Consider the following 26,177-nt stretch of genomic DNA (forward strand, 5'->3'; position numbering starts at 1 on the left):
AGTCAAGAACACAAGAGATTCAAATTCAAAGACTTTAGAATAGAGACCATGATCAACTTGCTCCTTGTCCTAGAATAGGACAAGTAAAGCAAGTTTCATCATTGTTCCCCTCACTATAATCTATTAATGGGATTCTCATCATTTAACTTTGGATTTTTCTGAGCCGATATCTAATGCAGTACAACATAGAGAGGAGAAGAAGAGACTTGTGCTATTGTAAATGGTCCTAAGATCAGCCAGTTGGGCTTACCAACCACAAGGCCAAGTAAAGAGGAATGAAAAGGCCATGTAGAGAGGCACACTTTGGTTTTTATGACAAGATTGCTCCACTCAACCAAGAGACCATGAAATAAAAGTATCAGCTTAATTTTAAGGAGAAGATTCTATGCCATTCCCCCATTTTGAATCATAAAAGAGTTAACTGTTAGCATTAGAAAAAAGAAATATCAAGAAAGTCAGCAGTTAGCTTAATTATTGAAAAGAAAAAAAAATCAAGTGAGCTATTTGGAATGGTAAGACAATCGTTTATCAAAATGTTTTTATCCTTATGACTCATTGAAAAAAATTTTAAAGTGTGAAAAAAAAAACCAACAAAAGATGTTTTTATCTTTACTTGATTTTATGCACCCTTAAAGAATTATAGGCTGGGCGTGGTGGCTCAAGCCTGTAATCCCAGCACTTTGGGAGGCCTACGCAGGCAGATCACAAGGTCAGGAGATCGAGACCATCCTGGCTAACACGGTGAAACCCCGTCTCTACTAAAAAAATACAAAAAACTAGCCGGGCGAGGTAGCGGGTGCCTGTAGTCCCAGCTACTCGGGAGGCTGAGGCAGGAGAATGGTGTGAACCCGGGAGGCGGAGCTTGCAGTGAGCTGAGATCCGGCCACTGCACACCAGCCCAGGCGACAGAGCAAGACTCCGTCTCAAAAAAAAAAAAAAAAAGGATTATAAAAATTTTGTCCAAAGTCGGGAATTCTCTGCAAATCTTAGAATGTTTTTAGAATGGGGATTGGAATAAAGATATACAGCAAATTCCTTTCATTTAAAATCTTGGAAAATTGTCATCCTCTATTCATACATTTTGAAATAATTATTATTGTCCCCAAACTACATAAGATTACTTTTTATTTATTTGATGTAAATGTTTGCCTTCTCATATTAATTTTCTTTTTTCAACAGATTCAACTAAATAAACTTTAATGTTGATTCTGTTCTTCCTAGAGATCCTAAACTTTGTGATTTTAGTGGAAAATCAGTGATACATTATGTGTCACAAATAGAGAGTTCAAAGAAACAGAAGCTTTTGGACATTTTAATGAGTTCTATGCCAAAACCAGGTAAATACTTTCACTCCACGTGCATAATTTCCCAACCCAAAAATTCCTGTTATAACTCTTTCTTTTTCTACATCTGTTTGATGGATCCATTTAAAGAAATCAAGTCCATGGCTATTTATGGAGCAGTGACTCTGTACAAGGCCCATGACTAGGTGCTCTGGGGGATGCAAAGAAGTCTAATGCAAGGTTTAAACTTTTGAAAATATACAGCATGGTCAGGGACACATCACGTAAGTCAGAGAGAAAGAGCTTGCTGTAAACTTGAAAGGGGAAGAAGGACTTATAGTGGTTCTTGAAGGCTGGAAAACTGTGGGAAGGTCTGATATAGGTGGGAAAAGAGTCCAATCAAAAACATAGAAACAGCCACAGCAAGAAGTATAATGAAAAGTGTGCCACTGAGCAGCGTGTGACTTTGTGAAAGCTGCTCGACTTTATTGTTTGATTTGCTTTCTGTTTGAAGTTTCGGGGGCAGAGGACAAAGCTATACCTAAGAATGTTTCATGAAAGAGGTGAGACTTGATCTGACCCTTGAAAAAACGATGCAATTTGATTTTGTGGAGCAGAGGCCCCTTGCTGGGAGTGAGCATGGCTTATCCCAGGGGCAAACAAGAAACTAGAACTGAAAGTTCATGTCAGGGAAAAGAGAAAGAAAAGGTCAGATACCTGAAGAAACTGGGTCCATGGAGGGGAGAGCCTTAGATGTCAGGCTGAAGGACATCACTTTTTTAAAAAATAAAATAGACACTAAAGAAGTTTAAGCCAGAGAATGATGAAGGCCATGCTTTAGGAATATGAACCTGTTCCTATCGTGTTGGATACATCTGAGGGAAAAGGCAGGGATCTCTATTAAGAAATTATAGAAGTGCCCATATGTGTGGTGGTAAGAACTAGGGAGTGAGTCCTTGGGTAGAGCGTGAGATTGAGAGATGCTGGGAGTGGTGGATCTAGGAGACATTGTGGAAGAACAATTCACAGAACTGCGAGATGTGACGTTGACAGCGGAGACGCAGAGACAAAAGTTGTGTCAAAGATGACTAAATTTTAAGGCCTGTAAAGTATGGATGATGGAAATACAACCAACAAAATGGGAGCACATTGGGACTTTTCAAGTAGCAAGTTTCTGTAGGACTGGGCTTGTGGGAAAGGACCGGTCGAAAGGCTAGTTTGGGAGTTCTCTACAAAGAGGAGATTGTGAGGACATGATGGTGGGTGAGGTTGTTGAGGGACTAATGAGAGTGAGAAAATTGCAGAGGGCTGAGCTGAGGAGGTGCACACACAGATAGAGAGGAGTGGTACGGACATCAGGACTCAGGAATTGAGAGGAGGAGGGGGAGAATCAAAAGAGGGTTGCAGGAAGAAAGGAGCAGGAAACAATGTTAAATTGGAAAAGAGATTACAAAGCAGATGTGGTAAGGATGTGAGACGTTTCAATGGCAGGATGTAGGCAGAAGATAGATTGCAGAGAGTAAAGCAGGAAAATATGGTGAAGAAATGGAAGGTCTGGGTATAGATCACTTGTTCAATTTTGTCTCCACTACAAGATAAGCAGAGGAGCCACTGAAAGAGGGAGTTTTTGTTGAAAGAAGCCAATGCTTATTTGAAGAAGCCAGAATAGCAGGAGGGGATACATATGAGAGCAATGTTCCTAGGGTACAAACTGGGAGTCTGCTGTTTGGTGTTAGGAACTCTGTCCATTTAATGTGGCTTTAATCCCCAGATAAGAAGTGTGCTCAGAGGAGCTGAGTGTCTTTGTTCTGGGCAACTGTAGAGCAAATGTGATTTCCAGCTCATCATTAGGGTTTCACTTAGCAACTTTGCCTACCACAAACCATTAATCCCAAACATTTGAAGTGGTAACTCTTGATTGCTATTAATTTAACTTCATGATTCACTCCCTTCTACAAACTAAAGAAGGTTTGAGTGATCTAAATTTTTTAAATTATAGGATGGTCTGTAAGGCCCTGTATTGCTCTGATTTCAGTTGTTAGCCAAATTATGCAGAAATTATCCTCAGTCCCCAAGAAATAACTTCAGGGGCTTCAGGGCAGTGCACAGATTCAGAGAAAGAAAATCCAATATCGATTGAGCCGGCACTAAGTCTTCAGTACCCTGAAAAATACATGGAAGTTTTTCAGGGTTTAGTTGGAAGAGTCCAAGAAGCGTCTCCTAATCTTCCATAAATAGAAGTCCGTAATGATGGGTCATCCTCAGGAAACATGGAAGACAGATGTCCTTCCTCTGCACAGCTCTGGAGAAGAGAGTTCCCTAACCTTGAACTGCTGACAACTTTAATGGTTAAAAAGTTCTTACTCATGTCCCAGCACCCTACGGAGGGTTTTGCAATGACGATGTAGACATTAAGTATGAGGTAACTGGATTTAAGTTTAACTAAAATCTGACTCTTGTTAAGTTTTAATTTCTCATACAGCTTAAAATTTAGTGGGTACTCAGATCAGATAGGATGATTGAGTCATCCTAACTCTCTAAAAAATTTTACTTGCTCAAAATCTCAAAGTACCTGTTTGATTTTTTTGTCCTTATGCAATAGCAGTTACCATCAAAGCCTTTAAAAAAATAGTAAGCGATCCACTCTGTGGACTCTTGTCTTCACATCCCTTCTTGTGAAAATTAGTGCCAGAAGCTTCATCAGGATCCCAGACCGCTATTTCAGGAAAATGTGTGACAAAATGGAGATGATTTTAGAACATAGAGCTAGATCTTCCTTTGAAATTGCTGGAGATGAATCTTATCAAAACGTACTATTATGTTTCTTTTGATAGAAAGACATGCTGAGTCATTGCTTGACATTTGTCATGATACAAACTCTTCTCCAACTGATACGATGATAGTTACCAAAAATCAAAACATCATCTTGCAAAGCATCAGCAGCAGTGAGGTAAGAGCTTTAAAGAAACAACAGAGAGCCTACTCCATCTACTACTTTATTTGTGTTGCTTGAATACTTCATAACAATCATATATTACAATTTTATTTTTAAGTGTAATCTTAAGAAAACACATTTGGTAAGACGCTCTTCTGAAAGTTTAATCTCTGAGCAGTAATTAGCTAGTAACCTCTGAGACTCATGCATAAGATGTGTGTGTACGTGTGGGTGTGTGTGTCTTAGTCAGTTCTGGCTGCTATAACAAAGTACCATAGATTGGGTAGCTTATAAACAGAAATTTATTTCTTACAGTTTGGGAGTCTGGAAGTCTGAGATCAGGGCGCCAGCAGGTTTGAGTCTGGTGAGGGCTGTCTTCTGGACTGCAGATTGCCAACCTCTCATATGCTCACTTGATGGAGAGACAGCTAGCTAGTGCTCTGGGGTCCGTTTTATAAGAGGCACTAATCCCATCACGAGGACCCCACCTTTTTTTTTTTTTTTTTTTTTTGAGATGGAGTTTCGCTCTGTCACCCAGGCTGGAGTGCAGTGGCACGATCTCAGTTCACTGCAAGCTCCACCTCCTGGGTTCACGCCATTCTCCTGCCTCAGCCTCCCGAGTAGCTGGGACTACAGGCACCCACCACCACGCCTGGTTAATTTTTTGTATTTTTAGTAGAGACGGGGTTTCACCATGTTAGCCAAGATGGTCTTGATCTCCTGACCTCGTGATCCACCCACCTCGGCCTCCCAAAGTGCTGAGATTACAGGCACGAGCCACCACACCCGGCTGAGGACTCTACTTTCATAACCTACCTCCCAAAGGCCCTACCTGCTACTACCATCGTGTTGGTAGTTAAGATTTCAACATATAAATTTTGGTGGGACACAAATATTCGGTTCTTTACTCTGGGTGTGCGTGCCTGCGCGCGCGTGTGTGTATATCTCCAATACCACATAAGATTGTTTCAGCTGAATCCATACAAAATGATCAAATGTACCTTCCTTTCATATACATTAATATTGAAACGGAAGTCTGGGCTGGCTGTGGTGGTTCACACCTTGTATTAGTCCATTTCACACTGCTATAAAGATACTACCTGAGACTGCGTAATTTATAAACAAAAGAGGTTTAATTGACTCAGAGTTCCACATGGCTGGGGAGGCCCTAGGAAACTTACAATCATGGTGGGAGGCAAAGGGGAAGCAGGCACATCTTCACAAGGTGGTAGGAGAGATAGAAAGAGTGCAGGGGAAACTGCCACTTTCAAAACCATCAGATCTCGTGGAACTCCCTCACTATCATGAGAACAGTATGGGGGAAACCACCCCCATGATCCAGTCACCTTCTACAAAGTCCCTCCCTTGACATGTGGGGATTACAATTCAAGATGAGATTTGCTGGGGGACACAGAACCAAATCATATCACACCTGTAATTCCAGCACTTTGTGAGGCTGAGGTTTTCTTGAGGCCAGGAGTTCTGCACTGGCCTAAGCAACGAAAAGAGACCTCATCTCTACTAAAGATAAAAAAATTAGCTGGTCATGATGGCACATGCCTGTAGTCCCAGCTACTTGGGAAGCTGAGGTGGAAGAATCATTTGAGCCCAGGAGTTTTAGACCACAGTGAGCTATGATTGCACCGCTGCACTCTAGCCTGGGTGAGAGCAAGACCCTGTCTCAATTTTTTTAAAAAGGAAAAGACAGTCAGGCACGGCGGCTCATGCCTGTAATCCCAGTACTTTGAGAGGCCAAGGCGGGTGGATCACCTGAGGTCAGGAGTTCAAGACCAACCTGACCAACATGGTGAAAGCCCATCTCTACTAAAAATACAAAAAATTATCCAGGCGTGGTGGTGGACACCTGTAATCCCAGCTACTAGGGAGGCTAAGGCAGGAGAATCACTTGAACCAGGGAGGCAGAGGTTGCAGTGAGCCAAGATTGTGCCATTGCACTCCAGCCTGGGCAACAAGAGCAAAACTCCGTCTCAAAAAAAAAAAAAAAAAAAAAAAGGGGGGGAAACAAAAGGAGATCATTAACCTGATCATATCAAACCCATCGTAGGGTACCAAAAAGGAGGTGCCTCCTCGTGGCCCTGGTTATCATCCTGCCTGTGATGAATGACTTTACAAAAAATCCCCTGTAGTACAGTAACAGTATTAGTAACAAACATTGCAGCCCATAGAAAACAGTGGAATGAGACCCAAGATGTACAACAAACTGGCAACAGTGGTTGCCTACAGCGAGAGAACTGGAGATGCAATTTGCACTGTGTACTCATTTGTACCTTTTGAATATTTATAAAAACTAACATATCCCAAATAAATATACTACTACTCTATATTTTACTGGTTAAAAAAAAAAAAAAAAGTCCAAAAAGTCATTTATTTATTTTGAGACTGAGGTCTCATTCTGCTGCCCAGGCTGAAGTGCCCTGGCATAAACATGGCTCACTGGAGCCTCAATCTCCCAGGCTCAAGCAATCCTCCTACCTCAGCCTCCTGACTAGCTGGGACTACAGGCACACGCCACCACACCCACTAATTTTTAAAATTTTTTGAAGAGATTGGGTCTCACTATGTTGCCCAGGCTAGTCTCGAACTCCTGGCCTCAAGCAATCCTCTTGCCTCGGCCTCCCAAAGTAGTGGGATTACAGGCATGAGCCACCATGCCTGGCCCCATTGCCCATTTTCTAATTGGATTATTTGCTTTCTAACTGATAGGTTTGGAGAAGTCTTTATATATTCTAGGTATATGCTTCATAAAATATTTTCTCCTAGTCAAGAAAATTATTTGACTTGTTTTTTCATCCTTTTTATGTTTTATTAAAAAGAAGTTTTAAATTTTGATAAAAAATGACTCATCCATTTTTTTCTTTATGGATCATGATTTTTGTGACTAAGAATTGTTCACCCAAGCCTGGGTCACAATTTTATCCTATGCTCTCTTCTAAAAGAGTTATAGTTTCACATTTTACGTTTAGATCTATAATGCAATTTGAGTTTTTTTCCTTTTTTTTTTGAGATGGAGTCTCACTTCTGTCACCCAGGCTGGAGTGCAGTGGTATGATCTCTGCCCACTGCAACCTCTGCCTCCCAAGCAATTTTCCCATCTCTGCCTCCTGAGTAGCTGGGATTACAGGTGCCCACCACCATGCCCGGCTAATTTTCATATTTTTAGTAGAGACGGGGTTTCACCATGTTGGCCAGGCTGGTCTTGTATTCCTGAGCTCAGGTGATCCACCTGCCTTGGTTTCCCCAAGTGTTGGGATTACAGGCGTGAGCCACCGCCCAGTGGAATTTGAGTTAATTTTTACAATGTACAAGGTTTAGGTTGAGGTACATATTTTTGCCTGTTGTTCCTCTATCATCTGTTGAAAAGACTGATTTACTTTCACATCTTTGTAAAAAAAGAAAGAAAGAAAAAGAAGAAAGATCTGGGCCAGGTGCAGTGGCTCATGCCTGTACTCCCAGCACTCTGGGAGGCCAAGACAGGAGGATCACTTGGGGCCAAGAGTTTGAAACCAGCTTGGACAACATAGCAAGACCCTGTCTCTACAAGAAATTTTAAAAATTAGCTGGGCATGGTGGTGCATACCTGTAGTCCTAGCTACTCAGGAGACTGAGGCAGAATAATTGCTTGAGCCCAGGAAATTGAGGCCTCAGTGAGCCAAGACCATGCCACTACTCTCCAGCCTGGCCAACAGTGAGAGGCCTAATCCCTTAAAAAAAATATATGTTGAGCTTCTTTTTTCTTCAATTAAACTACTATCAATTCTTTTTTTTTTTTTTTTTTCTTTTTTTCACTCTTGTTGCCCAGGCTACTAGAGTGGAATGGTTTGATCTCAGCTCACTGCAACCTCTGCCTCCTGGGTACAAGCGATTCTCCTAATTCAGCCTCCCAAGTAGCTGGGATTACAGGCATGGGCCACAATGCCTGGCTAATTTGGTATTTTTAGTAGAGACGGAGTTTCTCTATGTTGGTCGGGCTGTTCTTGAACTCCCAATCTCAGGTGATCCGCCCACCTCGGCCTCCCAAAGTTCTGGGATTACAGGCATGAGCCACCGTGCCCGGCCTAAACTACTATCAATTCTAAGATGTGTATTTTTGTGTTTTAACCTCTTTGAAGTCAGACATCTTACAACTGTCACTGTCATATTGGTACTGTTTTGTCATTTTTAGTGGTACATAAAACAACAGTGTAGCTTTTAATCAGGGACATCTTTGATTTAGTGAAACATGGTAGGATACATTGCTAAACCCAAATCACAATATAAGATGCCAGAAAGTGGATAGAGAAGTGAGAAACGATTTTGTAGCATGGAGAATGGTAAAACCTAATTGTCCAGAGAAAGGATATTAATGAGAATCAAGATGATGTACCGCAACGAACCGTGGAAAAGCCCAGGAATTAGAGGCACCATGTACTGCAGAAGTTGGGAGTTAGCATGAGGTTGAAAAAAAAAGAGGGTTTGGTTGAAAATGTATATAAGGAGCAGAGAGATCCCCAACATTCTACTTCCACTCTATGTAACTACACCACTTACTCCTTCCCCACCCTCACAGAAGGCGGGAAGATTTGGTGGAAGATTATTTGAGCTGGAGGAATTCTGGACTTAGTAACAACATACAAGGTGAAAGATGGGAATCCGGCCTCAACCTGGAGGCTTAAGTCTGAATATTGACAGAGATATTGCTTCCATCTTCCTTCCCCACCTAGCTCCCATATGGCCAGCAGCCCATTTATACTACTAAGCCAAAAGACTGGAAGATTCTCTTCTGGAGATTTAATAACCCCAGAAAATAGACCTACCAATACTGACACTTTTAAGTTCCCTGAAACAAAAGCATTTCACTATCAGATCAACCCAGCGAAGCCCACCAACATACACAGAGAACTTCTAGTCATATTTTTAGTGTCTCTTTCTTAATATGAAGAGTCAAGATAGCCAACGGTCACCAGGTATTTGAGGAAAGCCTCCGATATGAAAAGTAGCATCAAAACAACAAGGAATGCAGATGAAATCAGGAGCACAGAGAAATGAAGGGGAAGAAATAGTTTTAAAGGGAGGAGACAAAAATAAAGAAAAAAAATGTTATCAGAACCAAATGATATGAGTTTTCAAGTTTAAAGCACCCATTACTGCAGGACCCATCACTGCAGGACAGTGACTAAGTAAATTACCCTAAAGTATTGTGAACTTTTAAAGCACTGAGGCTACAAGAGGATCTTGAAAGTTTTCAGAGAAAGAGAGATAATATAAAGGATAGGAAACTAGAACGGCACCAGATGTCTTAAAAATACCATTGTAAGCTACAAATATATGGAGCTACAAATATATGGAGCAATAAAAGACCTCTACACTGAAAGTAATAAAGTATTGCTGAAAATTTTAAGAAGACTTAATAAATAGAATGATGTAACATGTTAGTGGATTGGAAAATTTAATTTTATAAAGATGTCAATTCTGCCAAATTAGTTTGCAGATTCAACACAGTCCCATTCAAAACCTATCAGGGGTGTGTGTGTGTGTGTGTGTGTGTGTGTAAATTAACAAGCTGATTCTAAATTGATATAGAAAGGCAAAAGGCCAAGAACAGTGAGGGCAGTATTGAAGAAGAACAAAGCTGGAAAATTTAGGCTACCAGATATCAAGTCCTATTATAAAACTAAATCAATTAAGGCAGTGTGATATTGATAGAAATATAGATAAATTCATTACCTGATATATGACAAAGTTCATGCTGCAGTGAAATAGGGGAAAGAATTTTCAATACACGGTTCTGGGTTGCATAGATAGCCATACAGAAAACAATACGTATGTTGACCCCTACCTCACACCATACACAAAATCAATTCCACATTCTTTGGAATTTAAAATGTGAAACATAACAGCTCACTGCAGTTTAGCATTCCTGGGCCCAAGCAAAACTCCTGCTTCAGCCTCCTGAGTAACTGGGACTACAGGCACATGCCACCATTCCTGGCTAATTTTTAAAAATTTGTTATTGGTAGAGACGGGGTCTTGCTTTGTTGCCCAGGCTGTTCTTGAACTCCTGGCTTCAAACAATGTCCTTGACTCATCCTCCCAAAGTGCTGGCATTATAGATGTGAGCCATTGTGCCCGACCACACTAACGCTTTTGAAAGAAAATGTAAGATAAAATATTTGTGACCTTGGAGCTGACAACAATTTTTACAACAAAACACACACAAAATGCTTGCCATAAAAGAAAAGTTAATTAAATGGACTATATGAAATGAAGGATTTCTTTTTGTCTAAAGACATCATGAAGATAACTCACAAGCAACTCATAAAGTGAGAAAAGATACTTACAATGTATGTATCTGACAAAGGACCTGCATTCAGAAAAAATTTTAAAACTCCCACAAATTAGGAACAGATAGCTAATAGAAAGTGGGCAAAAACTTGATCAGACACTTAGCAAAAACAGATGTCTAAATGGGTGATAAAATATATTAAAAGATGCCGAGCTTTCAGTCATTGGATAAATGTAATTTTAAACTACAGTGTAATAACACTGCACACCCACAGAATGATTACAATTTTAAAAGTTGGGAAATATCAAGAGTTGACAAGGATGTAGAGCAACCAGAACTCTCATGCACTCCTGAGGGGAGAATGAAATGTTAGAATAATTTAGAAAGTTGTCTTTTAGTGTCTGTTAAAGAGAAATATATGCATATTCCATAATCCAGCAATTCTGCTCCTAAGTACATACCTAACAGAAATGCATCATATATTTACCATAAACTACATATTATAATGATCATAGCAACATTATTATAATAGCCCCCAAATGGAAACTACTTAAGTGCCTATTAAGGATAAAAAGGATACATAAATTTTGGTATATTCACATAATGTAAAACCACATAAATGAGAATGAGAATGAATGATCTAAAATTACATGCAACAATACAGATGAATCTCACAAATACACTGTTGAGCAAAAGAAGCCAGACATAAAAAATTAAATCCTATATGGGTCTATTTATATAAAAACAAAAGGAGGAATAACAAATCTATGGTGTTAGAATTCAAAATAGCACTTGCATGAGAGTGTTCTTTGGGGATATTGGTAGTGTTCTTTTATTTGATCTGGGTCCTGGATACACGAATGTGTTTGGTTTATTAACATTAATCTATACACATATGGTAAGTGAACTTTTCTGAATGTATGATATACTAAAATCAAAAGTAATGGAAAAGGGGTGGAGTAGGGAATGTCTTCAAATATCTGACACACAAAAAAAAGAATATGGTTTTCAGCCAGGCATAGCTGTGGACACCTGTACCTGTGGTCCCAGCTACTCAGGAGGCTGAGATGGGAGGATCACTTGAGCCCAGGAGTTGGAGACCAGCCTGGAAAATATAGTTTTTTTTCTTTTTTTCTTTTCTTTTATTCTTTTTTGGGGACAGGGTCTCACCCTGTCACCTAGGCTGGGATGCAGTGGCCAGTGGCACGATCACAGCTTACTGCAACCTCTGCCTCCCAGGCTCCAGCAATCCTCCCACCTCAGCCTCCTAAGTAGCTGGGACTACAGGCGTGCTCCTCCATGCTCAGATAATTTTTGAGTTTTTTTGTAGAGATGGGGTTTCACCATGTTGTCCAGGTTGATCTCGAACTCCTGACCTGAAGTGATCTGCCCACCTTGGCTTCCCAAAGTGCTGGGATTACAGGTGTGAACCACTGGCCCGGCTGAATACGGTTTTCAAACTAGGATTCTATGCCCAAACAAACTCTCAGTTAAGCATTAGAGTTGAATAAAGACATTTTTTCAGACACAGAAATCTCAAACATCTTACTTCTGATACACCTTTTAAGGAAGCTACTAAGTGCTCTATTAAATTGAGAAAGTAAATAAAGAAAGAGGAAAAAATAGGATCTATGACTCAGGGGATCAAGAGAGAGGAAGGAATCATTGGTATAATGAAGAGGCAGGACCAGGACTTCAGCTATGTAGCAAGTCTAGAAAACAAAGAGCTCAGATGACTGGGGGATTGGGATGGGGGCAGGGAGCAGGACAGAGGAGGGAAACAGAACAGATATATTGTCTGATACATTTCATCAAGTGGAGAGACCATTGTAGGTTGGGAAGATGTAGGCATTTAATAAAAAGACCTAAGAGAGTAAATAAAATAAACCAACTAGAAATTAAAAAAAAAAAAATAAGGAATGAGGGGAAGGAAGGATAAATAGGCAGAGTAAAGAAGATTTTTAGGGCACTGAAACTACTCTGTATGATTCTTTTTTTTTTTTTTTTTTGAGACAGAGTCTCGCTCTGTCGCCCAGGCTGGAGTGCAGTGGCCGGATCTCAGCTCACTGCAAGCTCCGCCTCCCGGGTTCACGCCATTCTCCTGCCTCAGCCTCCCGAGTAGCTGGGACTACAGGCGCCCACCACCTCGCCCGGCTAGTTTTTTTTTTTTTTTTTGTATTTTTTTAGTAGAGACGGAGTTTCACCGTATTAGCCAGGATGGTCTCAATCTCCTGACCTGGTGATCCGCCGGTCTCGGCCTCCCAAAGTGCTGAGATTACAAGCTTGAGCCACCGCCCCCGGCCCTACTCTGTATGATTCTAATGGTGGATACAGGTCATTATACATTTGTTCAAATCCATAGAATGTACAACACCAGGAGTGAACCTTAATGTTAACTACGGACAACAGTCACAAATGTACCACTCTGGGTGAGGCTGTGCATGTGTGGGAGCAGGGGGTATATGGGAAATCTCTATACCTTCCTCTTTTTTTTTTTTTTTTTTTTTTTTTTTTTGAGATGGAGTCTCATTCTGTCACCCAGGCTGGAGCACGATCTTGGCTCACTGCAACCTTCACCTCCTGGGTTCAAGTGATTCTCCTGCCTCAGCCACCCGAGTAGCTGGGATTACAGGCATGCTCCACCACATCTGGCTAATCTTTGTATTTTTAGTAGAGACAGGGTTTCACCATGTTGGCCAGCCTGGTCTCAAACCCTTGACCTTAGGTGATCCATCCACCTCGGCCTCCCAAAGTGTTAGGGTTACAGGCGGGAGCCACTGCACCCGGCCTATACCTTCCTTTTAGTTTCTCTGTGAACTTAAAACTGCCCTAAAAGTAAAGTCTATTTAAACAAACAAACAAACAAACAAACAAGGGTTTGGGGGTTTGTTCAGGAAAAAAATATAGTTATACAAGAAAGAAAGCATAATCATACTACAGTACAATTGTACTATTACAAAGTACAATAGCCTCATAATCATAATTAGCCATTGACTATTAATTTAACAACAAAGAAGGTAAATGTATTGGGAGGATGGAGGCAGGGCATAAGAACATTAAATTATTAACCATAATAAGTCAATAGATGATGCCTCACTTTGATGAGTCAAGAGACAGCATGATAACTATGCAGAAATATGGAAGAAAATACCAAAAGAAACAGTTAAAAGTTTGGAAGTGGTTGCCTCTGAGGAAAAGGGTGACTGTTTTTCTTGGTATAAGTCTTTTAACATTATTTGATTTTTTTAAATGTGCAGTTTAATTTTCATAAAAATTAAATGAAGATTAAAAGTAAAGAAATGGTTAAATCAAGACCTCTCTGGGACATGGGGTGGGATGAGCTACCACAGAAACGTTCCTTTTTAAATCCTATTTGAATATTTTAACTTTGTGCATTTTTAACTTTTATAAGCAGTTTAGTCTGCTTCCTACCAAAGTAGAATTTAGTACCCTGGTTCCCAGCAAGGGAGTGATTCCCAGCCCCCACCCTTCCCACCCTAGGGGGTCATTTGACAATGTTTGCAGACATTTCAGTATCATCACTGGGGGAGAATGCAGCTGGCATCTAGTGAGTACAAGTCAGGGATGCTCCTAAACATCCTACCAGACACAGGACAGCCCCCATAGCCAAGAATTATCTGGTCTTGAATGTCAACAGTGCTGAGACTGAGAAATTTGCTAGGTTTTGTCACAATATTGAAGATTGCATTGTGTTTGGTTACTAATATTATGTAGTAATCAAAATAAAATACCTAGAGACAAATCTTTAAGGTGTCATGCAAAAGATATTGATAAACAAAAACGTATTTACTTTTATTTTTTATGGTCTGTTTAAGCAACTTTCTTTTTAAAGAGACTAACTATATCCTTTCATATTAATACACTGAAATAAATGTTTAAAAAATTTTTGGTAGAGACGGGGTCTCATTATGTTGCCAAGGCTGGTCTCAAACTCCTGGCCTCAGCCAGATGTGGTGGCATGCACCTGTAGCCCCAACTACTTGGGAGGCTGAGGCAAGAGGATCCCTCAAGCCCAGGACTTCAAAGTTACAGTGAACTATGATCACACCACTGCACTCCAGCCAGGATGACAGAGCGAGAGTCTGGTTCTAAAAAACAAACAAAAACAAACAACATCAAACTCCTGGTCTCAAGAGATTCTCCCACTTCTGTCTCCTAAAGTGCTGGGATGACAGGTGTGAGCCACCGTGCCCAATCAGTACATTTTTTAAGGCAACTTTAAATCTTTTTTAAAAAACTTTCACTAGGTGTTTTTTCTTATTGTAGCTGAAATAAAGTTTAAACTCCTTTTTGAGGGAGAAATGGGCTTTTTCAGTACTGTATTTGCCTTTTCTTCCCTAGTGGTTTAACTGGGGTTTAAATCCCTTTCACTCTTTTCTTTAAATGAAAGCTTGGTTTTCTTTTTGGTTGTCTGAAATAGGTTTTTATAGTTTACGAATATAAGCAGCTGCCTTGCCTGTAGGACAGCTCCAGAGAGGCTCGTTATAGACTCACCCAGTCATCCTTTTTCATCTGAGGAGAATCTTCTTTCAAAATTTTATTGTAGGCTGGACATGGTGGCTCATGCCTGTAATCTCAGCACATGTGAGGCTGAAGTGGGGTGATCCCTTGAGTCCAGGCATTCGAGACACTCCTGGGCAACATAATAAGACTTTGTCTCTACAAAAAGTTAAAAAATTAGCTGGTTATGGTGGCATGTACCTGTAGTTCCACTTACTTCCTGGAGGCTGTGGTGGGAGAATCACTTGAACCCAGGAGTTCGAGGCTGCAGTGAACTAAAATTGTGCCACTGCATTCCAGCCTCGGCGACAGAGCGAGATCCCGTGTCTCTAAAATATAAAAATAAAAAAATCTAATTATGTCTGATTTCTATCATGCCTTTACCGTCTGTATGTTTGGTACGCTGTTGTCTGCAGGCTAGAATGCGATGCTCTATTTCTCATCCATCTATCGGCTCCTGTGGTGCTGTCAATGGTTTATGAAATCCATCTATGCTTGGGATTTGCTATTCTGGTGTTTTGTCTCTTTTACTCACTCCTAGGTGACACTATTTCAATTCTCCTCCTTGTGGCACCCAAGCACATCTTAAAGTCATTCCTGTTTAGCATTATAAAATAAGTTAGAAAATTCTGAGCTGTTTCTGTTTGAGTCTCCACTTCCACGATCACCTTCAAAGTCATCTTATTCCCTACATCCTTTTTGATTGTGATACTGATGGTTTTACAGTTTATTTCATGGCATAATTTTTTGTCAGGTACTTATAGATATCACACATCTTTTATTATTATTTTTTCTATGCAAAACTTATCAATTAGGTTTGAGTATCCTTTCCCTTTATTTTGCTGATTAATTTTTTTTTTTCTGGTTCTTGTCAAAATTCATTGTTTCAAACTTTTCATGCTAACAAGATCACAGAGTGGTGACAAGCTCTGGACCCAGATTTCAGAGTCTGAGTGTGAATTCTGGCTTTGCCACTGGCTAGCTGTGTGACCTCGTGTAAGCTACTTAACTTTTCTGGGCCTCAGGTATAAAATGAAGATAATAGATCCTAACTTTAGAGCTGTGAGGATTAAATTAGTTAACCCATTTATGCCTAGTGTTCCATTACTGGAACGCTGAATTTGTGGGGGTTATTTATATCCCACTGCTCAAGGTCATCGCCAACGTCTGATTTTTCACACAAAAAAATGTGCAACCTCCGGCATAAATGGGTTAATACGTTAAGGCATATAGAACCGTGTCTGTCACTATATATGTAAATGCTAGTCATCATTATGCATTTTGTAGGTGGGTACGACCACACTGCTGGCTTCCAACTTTTCCCATAGGACCAACTAACAAATGAACTGAATAGTTGAGATTGACCACAGCCCTGTAATCAACATGGAAACTTGATGTGAGAACCAGTTCTATGTCTAACACTTCCAAATGAAGGCTGCTGTTTTCCCAAAGCTTAGCATAAAAATTTCATTGAATCACTGTAATTAGATGAAATGGTAGAAATGTGTTCTGAGGTCTCTTAGTAGAAATGTGTTTTGAGGTCTCTTAGAGTGTTCTAGACTAAGGATCTACACAAAAACTATATATAATACTAAAAAAGAAAAATTCAAATGACCCATAAACATCTAAAACTATCTCCAACTTTTCTATTAATCGAAGTATTCACATTCAAACAATAAGAAGAAGATCAATTCCGTATATTACATTAAATAAAATAAAATGAAAAGTCGGCCAAACGTGGTGGCAGGTGACTGTAATCCCAGCACTTTGGGAGGCAGAGGGAGGTGGATTACCTGAGATCAGGAGATCAAGACCAGCCTGGTCAACAGAGTGAAACCCATCTCTACTAAAAATACAAAAAAAAAAAAAAATTAGCCAGGCATGGTGGCGGGCACCTGTAACCCCAGCTACTTGGGAGGCTAAGGCAAGAGAATCACCTGAACCTGGAAGGTGGAGTTTGCAGTGAGCCGAGATTGCACCACAGCACTCCAGCCTGGGCAACAGAGCAAGACTCTGTCTCAAAAAATAAAAAATAAAATGAAAAGGGGCAGGGCATGGTGGTACATACTTGTAGTTCCAGCTACTCAGTTGAACCCGGGAGGTGGAGGTTGCAGTGAGCTGAGGTCACACCACTGCACTCCAGCCTGGGCAACAGAGCAGGACTCCATCTCAAAAAAAAAAGTACTATGATGACCCTCTGATATTTGTTGAAGGAAAGAAATCTTAAATTCCATTAAAATGACATTTACTTAGTAAATTGCTTATGAACGTATGCTTAAGTGAAAAAGTCAGATACAAAAATTATATGATGCAAGTATATTTTTAAATACTTAGGAGAAACACGAAGAAAATATGATTTCTGTGTTAACAGTGTTTGCTCTTTGGTTGTCAGGTTATAGGTGATTTTTAAAAATCTTGCTTTAAAAAATACTTTTTTGTATTTTCATATGTTCTAGGAAGAATAAATCCCCCTTTGTGATTTGATAGGAAGGAGGAGGAATTTGCCAGATAATGGTAGAATTTTTGAAATACAGAGAAGAATAAGCAGTGAAATTGACAACAGCCTAGGAGCCGAGTGAACCCATTTGCCACTGAAAACCAGGATAGTCTGAGATAGGGCACCTGACTTTTGCCAGGAGATAGAAAATGCTTTAGAAAGTATTAATAAGGGTGTAGTGGGGAGTAGGCAGGAAGGAGGATGGTTAATAGGTACAAAAAAAAAATAGCTAGAAAGAATGAATAATCAACCCAATGACAGAACAAAAAGAAAAAGAGAAGGAAAAGAAAGAATAAGACCTAGTATTTGATAGCACAACCGGGTGACTATAGTCAGTAATAATTTAATTGTACATTTAAAAATAACTAAAAGAGTATAATTGAATCATTTGTAACACAAAGGATAAATGCTTGATGTGTGATACCCCATTTACCCTGATGTCATTATTATGCATTGCATGCCTATATCAAAATATCTCCTGCACCCCATAAATATATATACCTATGTGCCCATAAAAATTGAACATTAAAAAACAATGTTTAAGTATAAACTACTGAATACAAGTAAGATATGACAACTAAGTTATTATGATTGAATACCTAAAATATTTTTAATGACTGTATAAATGGAGGGTTTTACCTCTGGATTTTTTTTTTTTTTTTTGAGACAGAGTCTCACTTGGTTGCCCAGGCTGGAGTGCAGTGGTGCAATCATGGCTCACTGCAGCCTCAACCTCCTATGGCTCAAATGATCCTCGCACCTCAGCCTCCCGAGTAGTTGAGACTACGGGCACGTGCCACCATGCCTGGCTAATTTCTGTATTTTTTGTAGAGATGGGGCTTCACCATGTTGTCCAGGCTGGTCTCAAGCAATTCACCCATCTGGGCCTCCCAAAGTGCCAGGATTACAGATGTGACCCAACACGCCTGGCCAGGTTTTACTTTTACTTCCTTTATCTTTTCTTCTACTTTTCTTTTTTTCCTCTCTCTCTCTTTTCTTTCTTTTGACAGGGTCTCACTCTGTCACCCAAGCTGGAGTGCAGTGGCATGACCCTAGCTCACCATAACCTCGACCTCCTGGGTTCAAGCCATCCTCCTGCCTCAGCCTGCCAAGTAGCTGGGACAACAGGTGTGTGCCATCACATCCAGCTAATTTTTGTATTTTCAGTAGAGACAGGGTTTCGCCATGTTGCCCAGGCTGGTCTCGAACTCCTGAGCTCAAGCGATCCACCTGCCTCAGCCTCCCAAAGTGCTGGGATTACAGGAGTGAGCCACCGTGCCTGGCCAACTTTTATTATTTGCTACAACAATTAAAATGAATAAGGAGAGAAAAGCCAGAAATTTCCTAGCTCTCTTGGGAATTAATAAATGAGCTCTCAGAGAAATTTTGTGACTCGCCACTTCTCTGACATTTCAGATGACAGGCTTGTGCACTTAGGGCAAAGACTTCTTGTCCAACAGTCCCCTTAAATAGGTAGTCCACCTAGATCATAGAAACCAGACAGCTAGTTGTAACATTTGGGTTGTGATGGGATGTTTTAACTACTACTTGGGTCTATCATGGTTCTAGAAATTTAAAGGCACAAAATCACCAGCTATAACTTGTAATGAAGGAAACTACCAAAAACAATGAATTCTAAGAAAACATTTCTTCTTTAAAATGTTTGGAGTACTTTCTATAAATCAAGTTGGTTTTCAACTATAATAATTATTTTCCAGAGAGTGAAAAGGAAGTTTAAGAGGTGTTGTGCACCATGATTTAGATCAGAATGCCATCATAGTGAAGACTTTAATCAGCTTTGCTGACTCCTTTCAGTCTAGGGTTATATCTGTAGCTTCCACAAGGGGCAGGGATTTCCATTCTTGCTATTTGTAAATGATGCCCCAGGGAGGCATTATGGAAAAGATCACGTTCCTTTGGGGTTGTTCACTGTGACTGTGGCCAAAGGATTCTTTCCAGTTACCCACCGGGATGGAATTTGGGGCAGCTTAGCAGCCTGGGCACTGAGATAATAAAGTATAAAATACTGAATTTCTATGTGTCAATGTGATTTGAGCTTTGCTCTTCATTTTTGATTATGCAATTAATCACATCCATGACTGTCTGAGCCTAGTGCTCCAAGAGCAGATACTTTCTTATTATTTTATTCCTAAATACTTTATCCAATTTAAAAGAAATCCACGGTGTGAATCTTTAGCCTAGAAAAATCAACATTCATTCTGCCAACAAATTGGTACATTGAATAACTAATTACTGAGTTTTGAATTTTATGATACTGCAGGAGTTCGACCAAGATGGTGACTGCAGTCATTCCACACCGGTTAGTGAAGAAGATCCCAGTGGTGGTAGACAGGACTGGCAACCCAGGACAGAAGGTATCGGGCTTCAGTCCTTAATGTGTTTACAAAGATAACATGATCATATGGGCTTCCCTTCAATTTCAGAAGCACTCATTGTAGAAGTTTGAACAAAACACACTGGGGCCTATGGGAGGGTAGAGGGAGTGGAGGAGGGAGAGGATCAGGAAAACTAACTAATGGGTACTAGGCTAAATACCTGGGTGATGAAATAATCTGTACAACAAACCCCATGATATACATTTACCTATGGAACAAACCTGCACTTGTACCCCTGAGCTTAACTCCTGCAATAAAAGTTTAAAAAATAATAATAAATAAGTTTGAAAACACAGAAGCCCAAAGAAGAAGAAAACCACTCATGACACTACCTTCTGGTCCATATCTGAATCAGTGGGTCTAGGCAACTTGACTGTCCAGAATAGGCAATGCTCTCTGGCTCTTTTATCCCACCTCACTCCAGCTCAGCCAAGCCATTCCCTGTCCCTTCCTTTTTGTCTGATAACATCCTTTCCCCATTTTCTTCCTCTCAGAATCTTCCAGCAGCTTCAGCGATCAGTTCCCTTCCAGAGCCACACATGTCTCCATCAGCTGTTGTCCCTGAGGGGAAGGTGGGGGAATGAACAAGGCATGAAAGTCCCCAAGTCTCGGTCTTTTATTTACAAGGCCATAACTCTGGAATCTTCCAGAACACCACCCATTTCAAATATGCTATCCTGTCAGACCGTAAGTGCCCTTGCACTTAACAGGGCACAAAGTATTTGCAGATTCTCTCCTCAGAACATAGTTGCCACAGCTATCCCATTTGTCTGTCATCTATCCATAACCTTCTTAAAGTAAATGTTTATTTGAACTGCTGCAATTTCTCCCGGGCAATTTTCTGGCTTCTATTTCTAACACTCCAGGGAAGCCGCCCTCTTTGATGCCCGTTTTTCTCATCCCTTCGCGCCTCCCAGAAGGCTGCAGCTCTCCCGAGTAGCGTCTCCCGGGAGGTGGTGCGATGCTGCCCTCTCCTGGGCAGCCGCCTGCCTTTCTCACGCCCACTGGGAATCGTCCCTCCCCAGGCCGAGGGCGGAGAGTAATTGAGTAACCCTTAAAATTGTGAACACCATTAAGCCTGAAAGAGCTAACAAAAGAAAATAAATCCCGAAACCCTTCAGAACGGTTCTTGCAGTCCTCCTTCGACTTTCATAGACTTCAAAGCCAAGCTCTTAGAAGCCTAATGGTGTCCCAAGCGCCTTCTAGGAGGTTAAATATTTCATTTATTCTGCTCAATTTGGAGATAACTCACCATTTGGGATGTTAGTCATTCTTTTAAACTTGATTTGCAATATTTTTAGTTTTCATATGGGAGCCATAATACTTATGAGGCGTCTCCACTAAGTTATTTCAGTTTTAAGCTTTTAACAACTTGAGTTACAAATTTGGAAGAAGCAATTCTCTTCCTGATAAAATTGCACGTCACAGTTGGTAGAGACTTCAGTTGAGCTAGCTACTCTTTCTAGTCACAAATTCTGAAATAAAAGTGTTTTCAATATTATTGTGCATTATATTCATTTTAAATATTGGTTTAAATCTCTTTAAATGGGCTGGGTGCTGTGGCTTGCGCCTGTAATCCCAGCCCTTTGGGAGGCCAAGGTGGGCGGATCACCTGAGGTCAGGAGTTCAAGACCAGCCTGGACAACATGGTGAAACCCCATCTCTACTAAAAATACAAAATTAACTGGGCATGGTGGCACGCACCCGTAATCCCATCTACTCGGGAGGCTGAGGCAGAAGAATTGTTTGAACCCGGGAGGCGGAGGTGGCAGTGAGCCGAGATCGCGCCGTTGCACTCCAGCCTGGGTGACAGAGTGAGACTCGGTCTCAAAACAAGCAAACAAACAAACAAACACAAACACTATTTTCTGAGAACATAACAGACACAAATCTTGTAGACTAGAAATTGAGCCTATAAATTTACTCTTTTCATGAGTGAACAAGAGAACCTATTCCCTAAAACTAATGGGCTTAAACATATTTTAATACAGTATACATTCATCAGGATTTGTAGTTGCAGGTATACAAGAACCTACTCTTGGTTGGGTTAAAAAGGAAGGGAAATTTGAAAGATATTAGGAAGTTCATATACCACTGAAAAACCAGAAGAGAGGAACTTTCTTGGTCCACTCATGCTGCCAAAACAAAATACCATAGACTGGGGGGCTTCAACAGCAGACATTTATTTTCTCACAGTTTTTAAGAATGGGAAGTCCAAGATCAAGAGTCTAGCAGGGATGGGTTTCTGGTGAGGGCTCTCTTCCTGGTTGCAGATGGCGGTCTGTCCCCATGTGGTCTTTCCTCTGTGCACACACAGGCAGAGCACAAGTGAGTGAGCTCTTTTCTTAGAAGGACACAAATCCAACTGGATCAGGGCCCCACCCTTGACACCTCATGTAACCTTAGAGGCCCCATCTCCAAATAAGCCACACTGAGGGGTTAGGACTTCAACATATGAATTTGCGGTGGGGGACACAAACATTCAAAACATCCAGTCCATAACAGGAAGGCTCCAGATTGGATTGTCAGGAAGAATTCCCATAAATGCATTTCAAAACTGGCTGCTACTGACCCCCAAATCATGCCACCTCTGCCATAACCGAAAAGCCGCTCCCACTATCAATGTAACAATCTCCTCCCTCTGCTGGTTCCCCCATCAGCACACAGGATGCCTGCACCTTATCTTTTTTCATGTAACTCACATACATCAGTCTCTCAAGTAAGCTTTCTGAATCTAGCAGCATAGAAGGCTGGAAATACAGTTGTTATTTTTTTTTTAAGTCCGTGTTGAGCTTTACAATTTAGGAAATCATCAAAATGTGAAGATGGCATCAAAATATTTTGAATCTCCATGCTCACAATCCAGACAGATATGCACATTCATTTAAATAGAACAAGGACCCCATTGATATATGCACCTATTAAGTACCCACAAAAACGTAACAAATGAAATAAGGAGAACAAACAGGAAAGTGAGGCTTTTCTGGAGAAAATAATTTTTCTTTATTGAAATCAGTTAGGCTGGGCCAGATTCTAAGTTTTTATTTTAATAATGGCTTTGACACTAACAACAACAAATTAATGATCATTTTCTGATTGGTTATGAATGTCATTTTCACCTCTTCTATAAAGAAAATACATTCGTGGCTATGTTGAAATGTTGCCTTTTAATTTCTCTCTATGGTAATATTTTCTGATAGGGTTAATTGACGCTCATTACGTGAAAAATGCACTTAGATAAGAGCAAGTGTTTTGTTTTTACCTGTGACAATGCATCCTCTTCCCTGGCCTACTGGGTAGCTCGAGAGGCCTTATCCATAGCAACCTCAGCAACTCACAGTATTCAAGAGGCAGAACAAAGAGAACATTTGTATGTTTCTAGAGGACTTCAGAATCAGTGCATTCTATAATCTTTTTTCCAATTTAGGACCAACAATTAGGACAGTGGCCCTTAGCTCTTAACAATATCTTGAAAGGCAGGTAGGTTTTCTCTTACATGTGCTTATATTATATCTTTGTTTCTTGGTTTGAAAAAGAAGTCAGCTGATGAACAGATTTTAAGCACATTAAATTTGTTTGAAAGCATTCTGGATCTATTAATTCTTGACAACTGCAAAAGTACAGTTGTCCTTAAATAGGTTCATGTGAATACAGTCAGTTTTCTAATTTTCACAGCAAAGAACTAAATACATTTAGCTTTTGTGCCAGAACATTCTTTTCACTGACAGTTTAGTTATTAGGAAAGTATGCTGTGTGTTTTTCTCACTCTAACATGTCAGCTAGGTGTTTGCACTCAAGGATGACTACAAAAATGTTGTGAAAGACATCCGTCTTCCTTTCAAGTAGGAGAACGACCTTGAGCATGTCATGCAAACTCATTGCTATCAGTTCCTTTGTCTCTAAAATGAAAGGCTTGGATTAGGTGACCTCTAAGTTCCTTCCAGCTCAATAATTCCAAGCCTCTCATTTTGTGCTACATAGTGTGGTGATAGGCTCTTTGAAAACTGAAAAAACAATGGACTATTCCAAGGAAACTTCATTTTTAGACAAGTGTTTCATGCAATTGTATAGTATTAGAAAACATGCAATCAAGTTGTCTTATTTGAGAAACGTTAAGAAAACCAAAGCTAGCTACATTTTTATGGTAGCACAAAACATAATATTGGATGACAATGATAGTAAACACTATTATCATTTGCCGGATGGTAAACAAAACTTTTCCTTTTGGAATTTTTTACTTTTTTTCTTTTTTTTAATGTACTTGTTTCATTAAATGGCACAGGTATAAAAATTGAACAACAAAAATGCTTTCACTATGGTAGCTCCTATGTATTACAAACAAATATATCCAAAGTCTTTTAAAATAATAAAAATCTACTAATTTAGATAACAGTGACAGCTATTAAGCAACTTTCCCAAGGTCACCCAGGAAGTGGCAGAGAAGGGATGTCTGATTCACACTCTAAGCTTATCCTCCCCGTGATACTCCTTCCCCAGCCTTCAATTAGTGGAGCTCATACAGCCATTGCTCCTCCAGGCACATGCAGATTGAGTGAATAAATGGCTCTGACAGATAAATGGATAGAAATGAATACCGGGACAAGCATTGCATCTTCCCGGAAGGACACTTCTCTCTGCGCCAACATCACCACTTGCTTCTATCACAGTGCTTATCTCACTGCATTCTGTATTTTCTTATCAGCTCTACTAGGGCCCCAGCTGCATCTTGTTTATTTCCCTGTTTTCAGCACAAAGTGCTGGGCTTGGCATATGCTTAATAAAAGTTTGTTAAATGAAAAAAAGGAACGAATGAACACACCTTAAAGAACAGGCAATGTCAGAGTAGTTCACACTAGTTTTTTACATAAATTTGCTTGACATCTTATATTGTGAGCAAGCGCGTATTCTATAAGTTGGAACTTTCTGTCTTTTTTTTTTTTTTTTTTGGGACGGAGTCTCGCTCTGTCGCCCAGGCTGGAGTGCTGTGGCCAGATCTCAGCTCACTGCAAGCTCCGCCTCCCGGGTTCACGCCATTCTCCTGCCTCAGCCTCCCGAGTAGCTGGGACTACAGGTGCCGCCACGTCGCCCGGCTAGTTTTTTGTAGTTTTTAGTAGAGACGGGGTTTCACCGTGTTAGCCAGGATGGTCTCGATCTCCTGACCTCGTGATCCGCCCGTCTCGGCCTCCCAAAGTGCTGGGATTACAGGCTTGAGCCACCGCGCCCGGCGGAACTTTCTATCTTAAGGGTTATTCTGGGAATTATTTCATGGAACGACCAAAATTACAAATGCAAGCACACATCTTTGTTGTTACATAAATTATCGCATTGAATCCTCACGATAGTGCTGGGAGATAGGTGTCATTACACTTTATAGAAGGTGGTCCTGTTTTCTTCATCCTGGGGACAACATAGCTTGTTATAAAACTTTATTTCACATCTGTAAGATATTATTATATGGTTTTTTGCTCTTTAAGCAAGCATTTATTTAGGATCTATCATATTCTGAACAGGAAAGATACAAAAATGGCTAAACCTCAGCCCCTGGTTAGTGTCCATTTTGTAATCATTAAGAAGAGATTAGCCAAACAAATAGAGTATGTCTCCTGCTTTCCACTGGAATTCATTACTTTCTTCCTTCTACTACTGTGATATGTTTATATAGGTGTTGAGATCACTGTGACTTTTCCAAGAGATGTCAGTCCTTCTCAAGAAATGAGCCAAGAAGACTTAAAAGAAAAGAAGTAAGGAGTATTCTTTGAATTATCAGATTTGAAATGAAGTATGAAGCAATGATACTCATGTGGCAACCTACATTATTAGTAATTCAATCCATAATAATGCTTAAAAGTAGAGGTCGCAATAAATAGTATGTGGCAGAGGCCAGATCATAAACACTTTGGCTATGTGGGCCATATGGTCTCTGTTGCAATGATTCAAATCTGCAACTGTCATTTGAATGCAGCAACAGATAATTTGTAAACAAAGGAGTGTGGCTGTGACCCAATTATAGCTACAGAAAAAGGATGAAGGCTGGATTTGGCCCCTGGGCTGTAGTTTGCTGACCCTACTACAGGGCAGAGCTACTTAGAATGTGGTTCTGTGGTCCTGTTACCAGTCCATGATAAGGTCAGGACAGGCTGTGAGGGTGACTATTAAAAAAGTTACAAAGCAATTTGGCAAACAACTTACGTTCATTGATTGGGTAGTAAAAAAAATTGAAGCTTATTTTTTGCATGTCTTTTATTTTTCTTCCATTTTTATG

At 40.3% G+C, this 26,177-nt stretch overlaps 1 protein-coding gene across 5 annotated transcripts in view; it reads left to right on the forward strand.

The window, feature by feature from the left end:
• The first annotated feature begins 1,290 nt into the window (after positions 1–1,290).
• The window catches only part of MAP3K19 (mitogen-activated protein kinase kinase kinase 19), a 54,580-nt gene continuing 29,693 nt past the window's right edge, over positions 1,291–26,177 (forward strand). For 4 of the 5 annotated variants that reach the window (XM_010367412.2, XM_010367429.1, XM_010367436.1 and 1 more), the window contains exons 1-4: positions 1,291–1,337; positions 4,118–4,233; positions 19,801–19,894; positions 25,578–25,656. In XM_010367412.2, coding sequence (XP_010365714.2) covers positions 1,316–1,337; positions 4,118–4,233; positions 19,801–19,894; positions 25,578–25,656 — 311 coding nt within the window. In that variant the 5' untranslated portion in view covers positions 1,291–1,315. The remainder of the gene's footprint in view (positions 1,338–4,117; positions 4,234–19,800; positions 19,895–25,577; positions 25,657–26,177) is intronic. The other variant, XM_010367421.2, reaches the window with a different exon arrangement.

Source organism: Rhinopithecus roxellana, chromosome 14, assembly GCF_007565055.1.
Source record: "Rhinopithecus roxellana isolate Shanxi Qingling chromosome 14, ASM756505v1, whole genome shotgun sequence".
NCBI lineage: Eukaryota > Metazoa > Chordata > Mammalia > Primates > Cercopithecidae > Rhinopithecus > Rhinopithecus roxellana.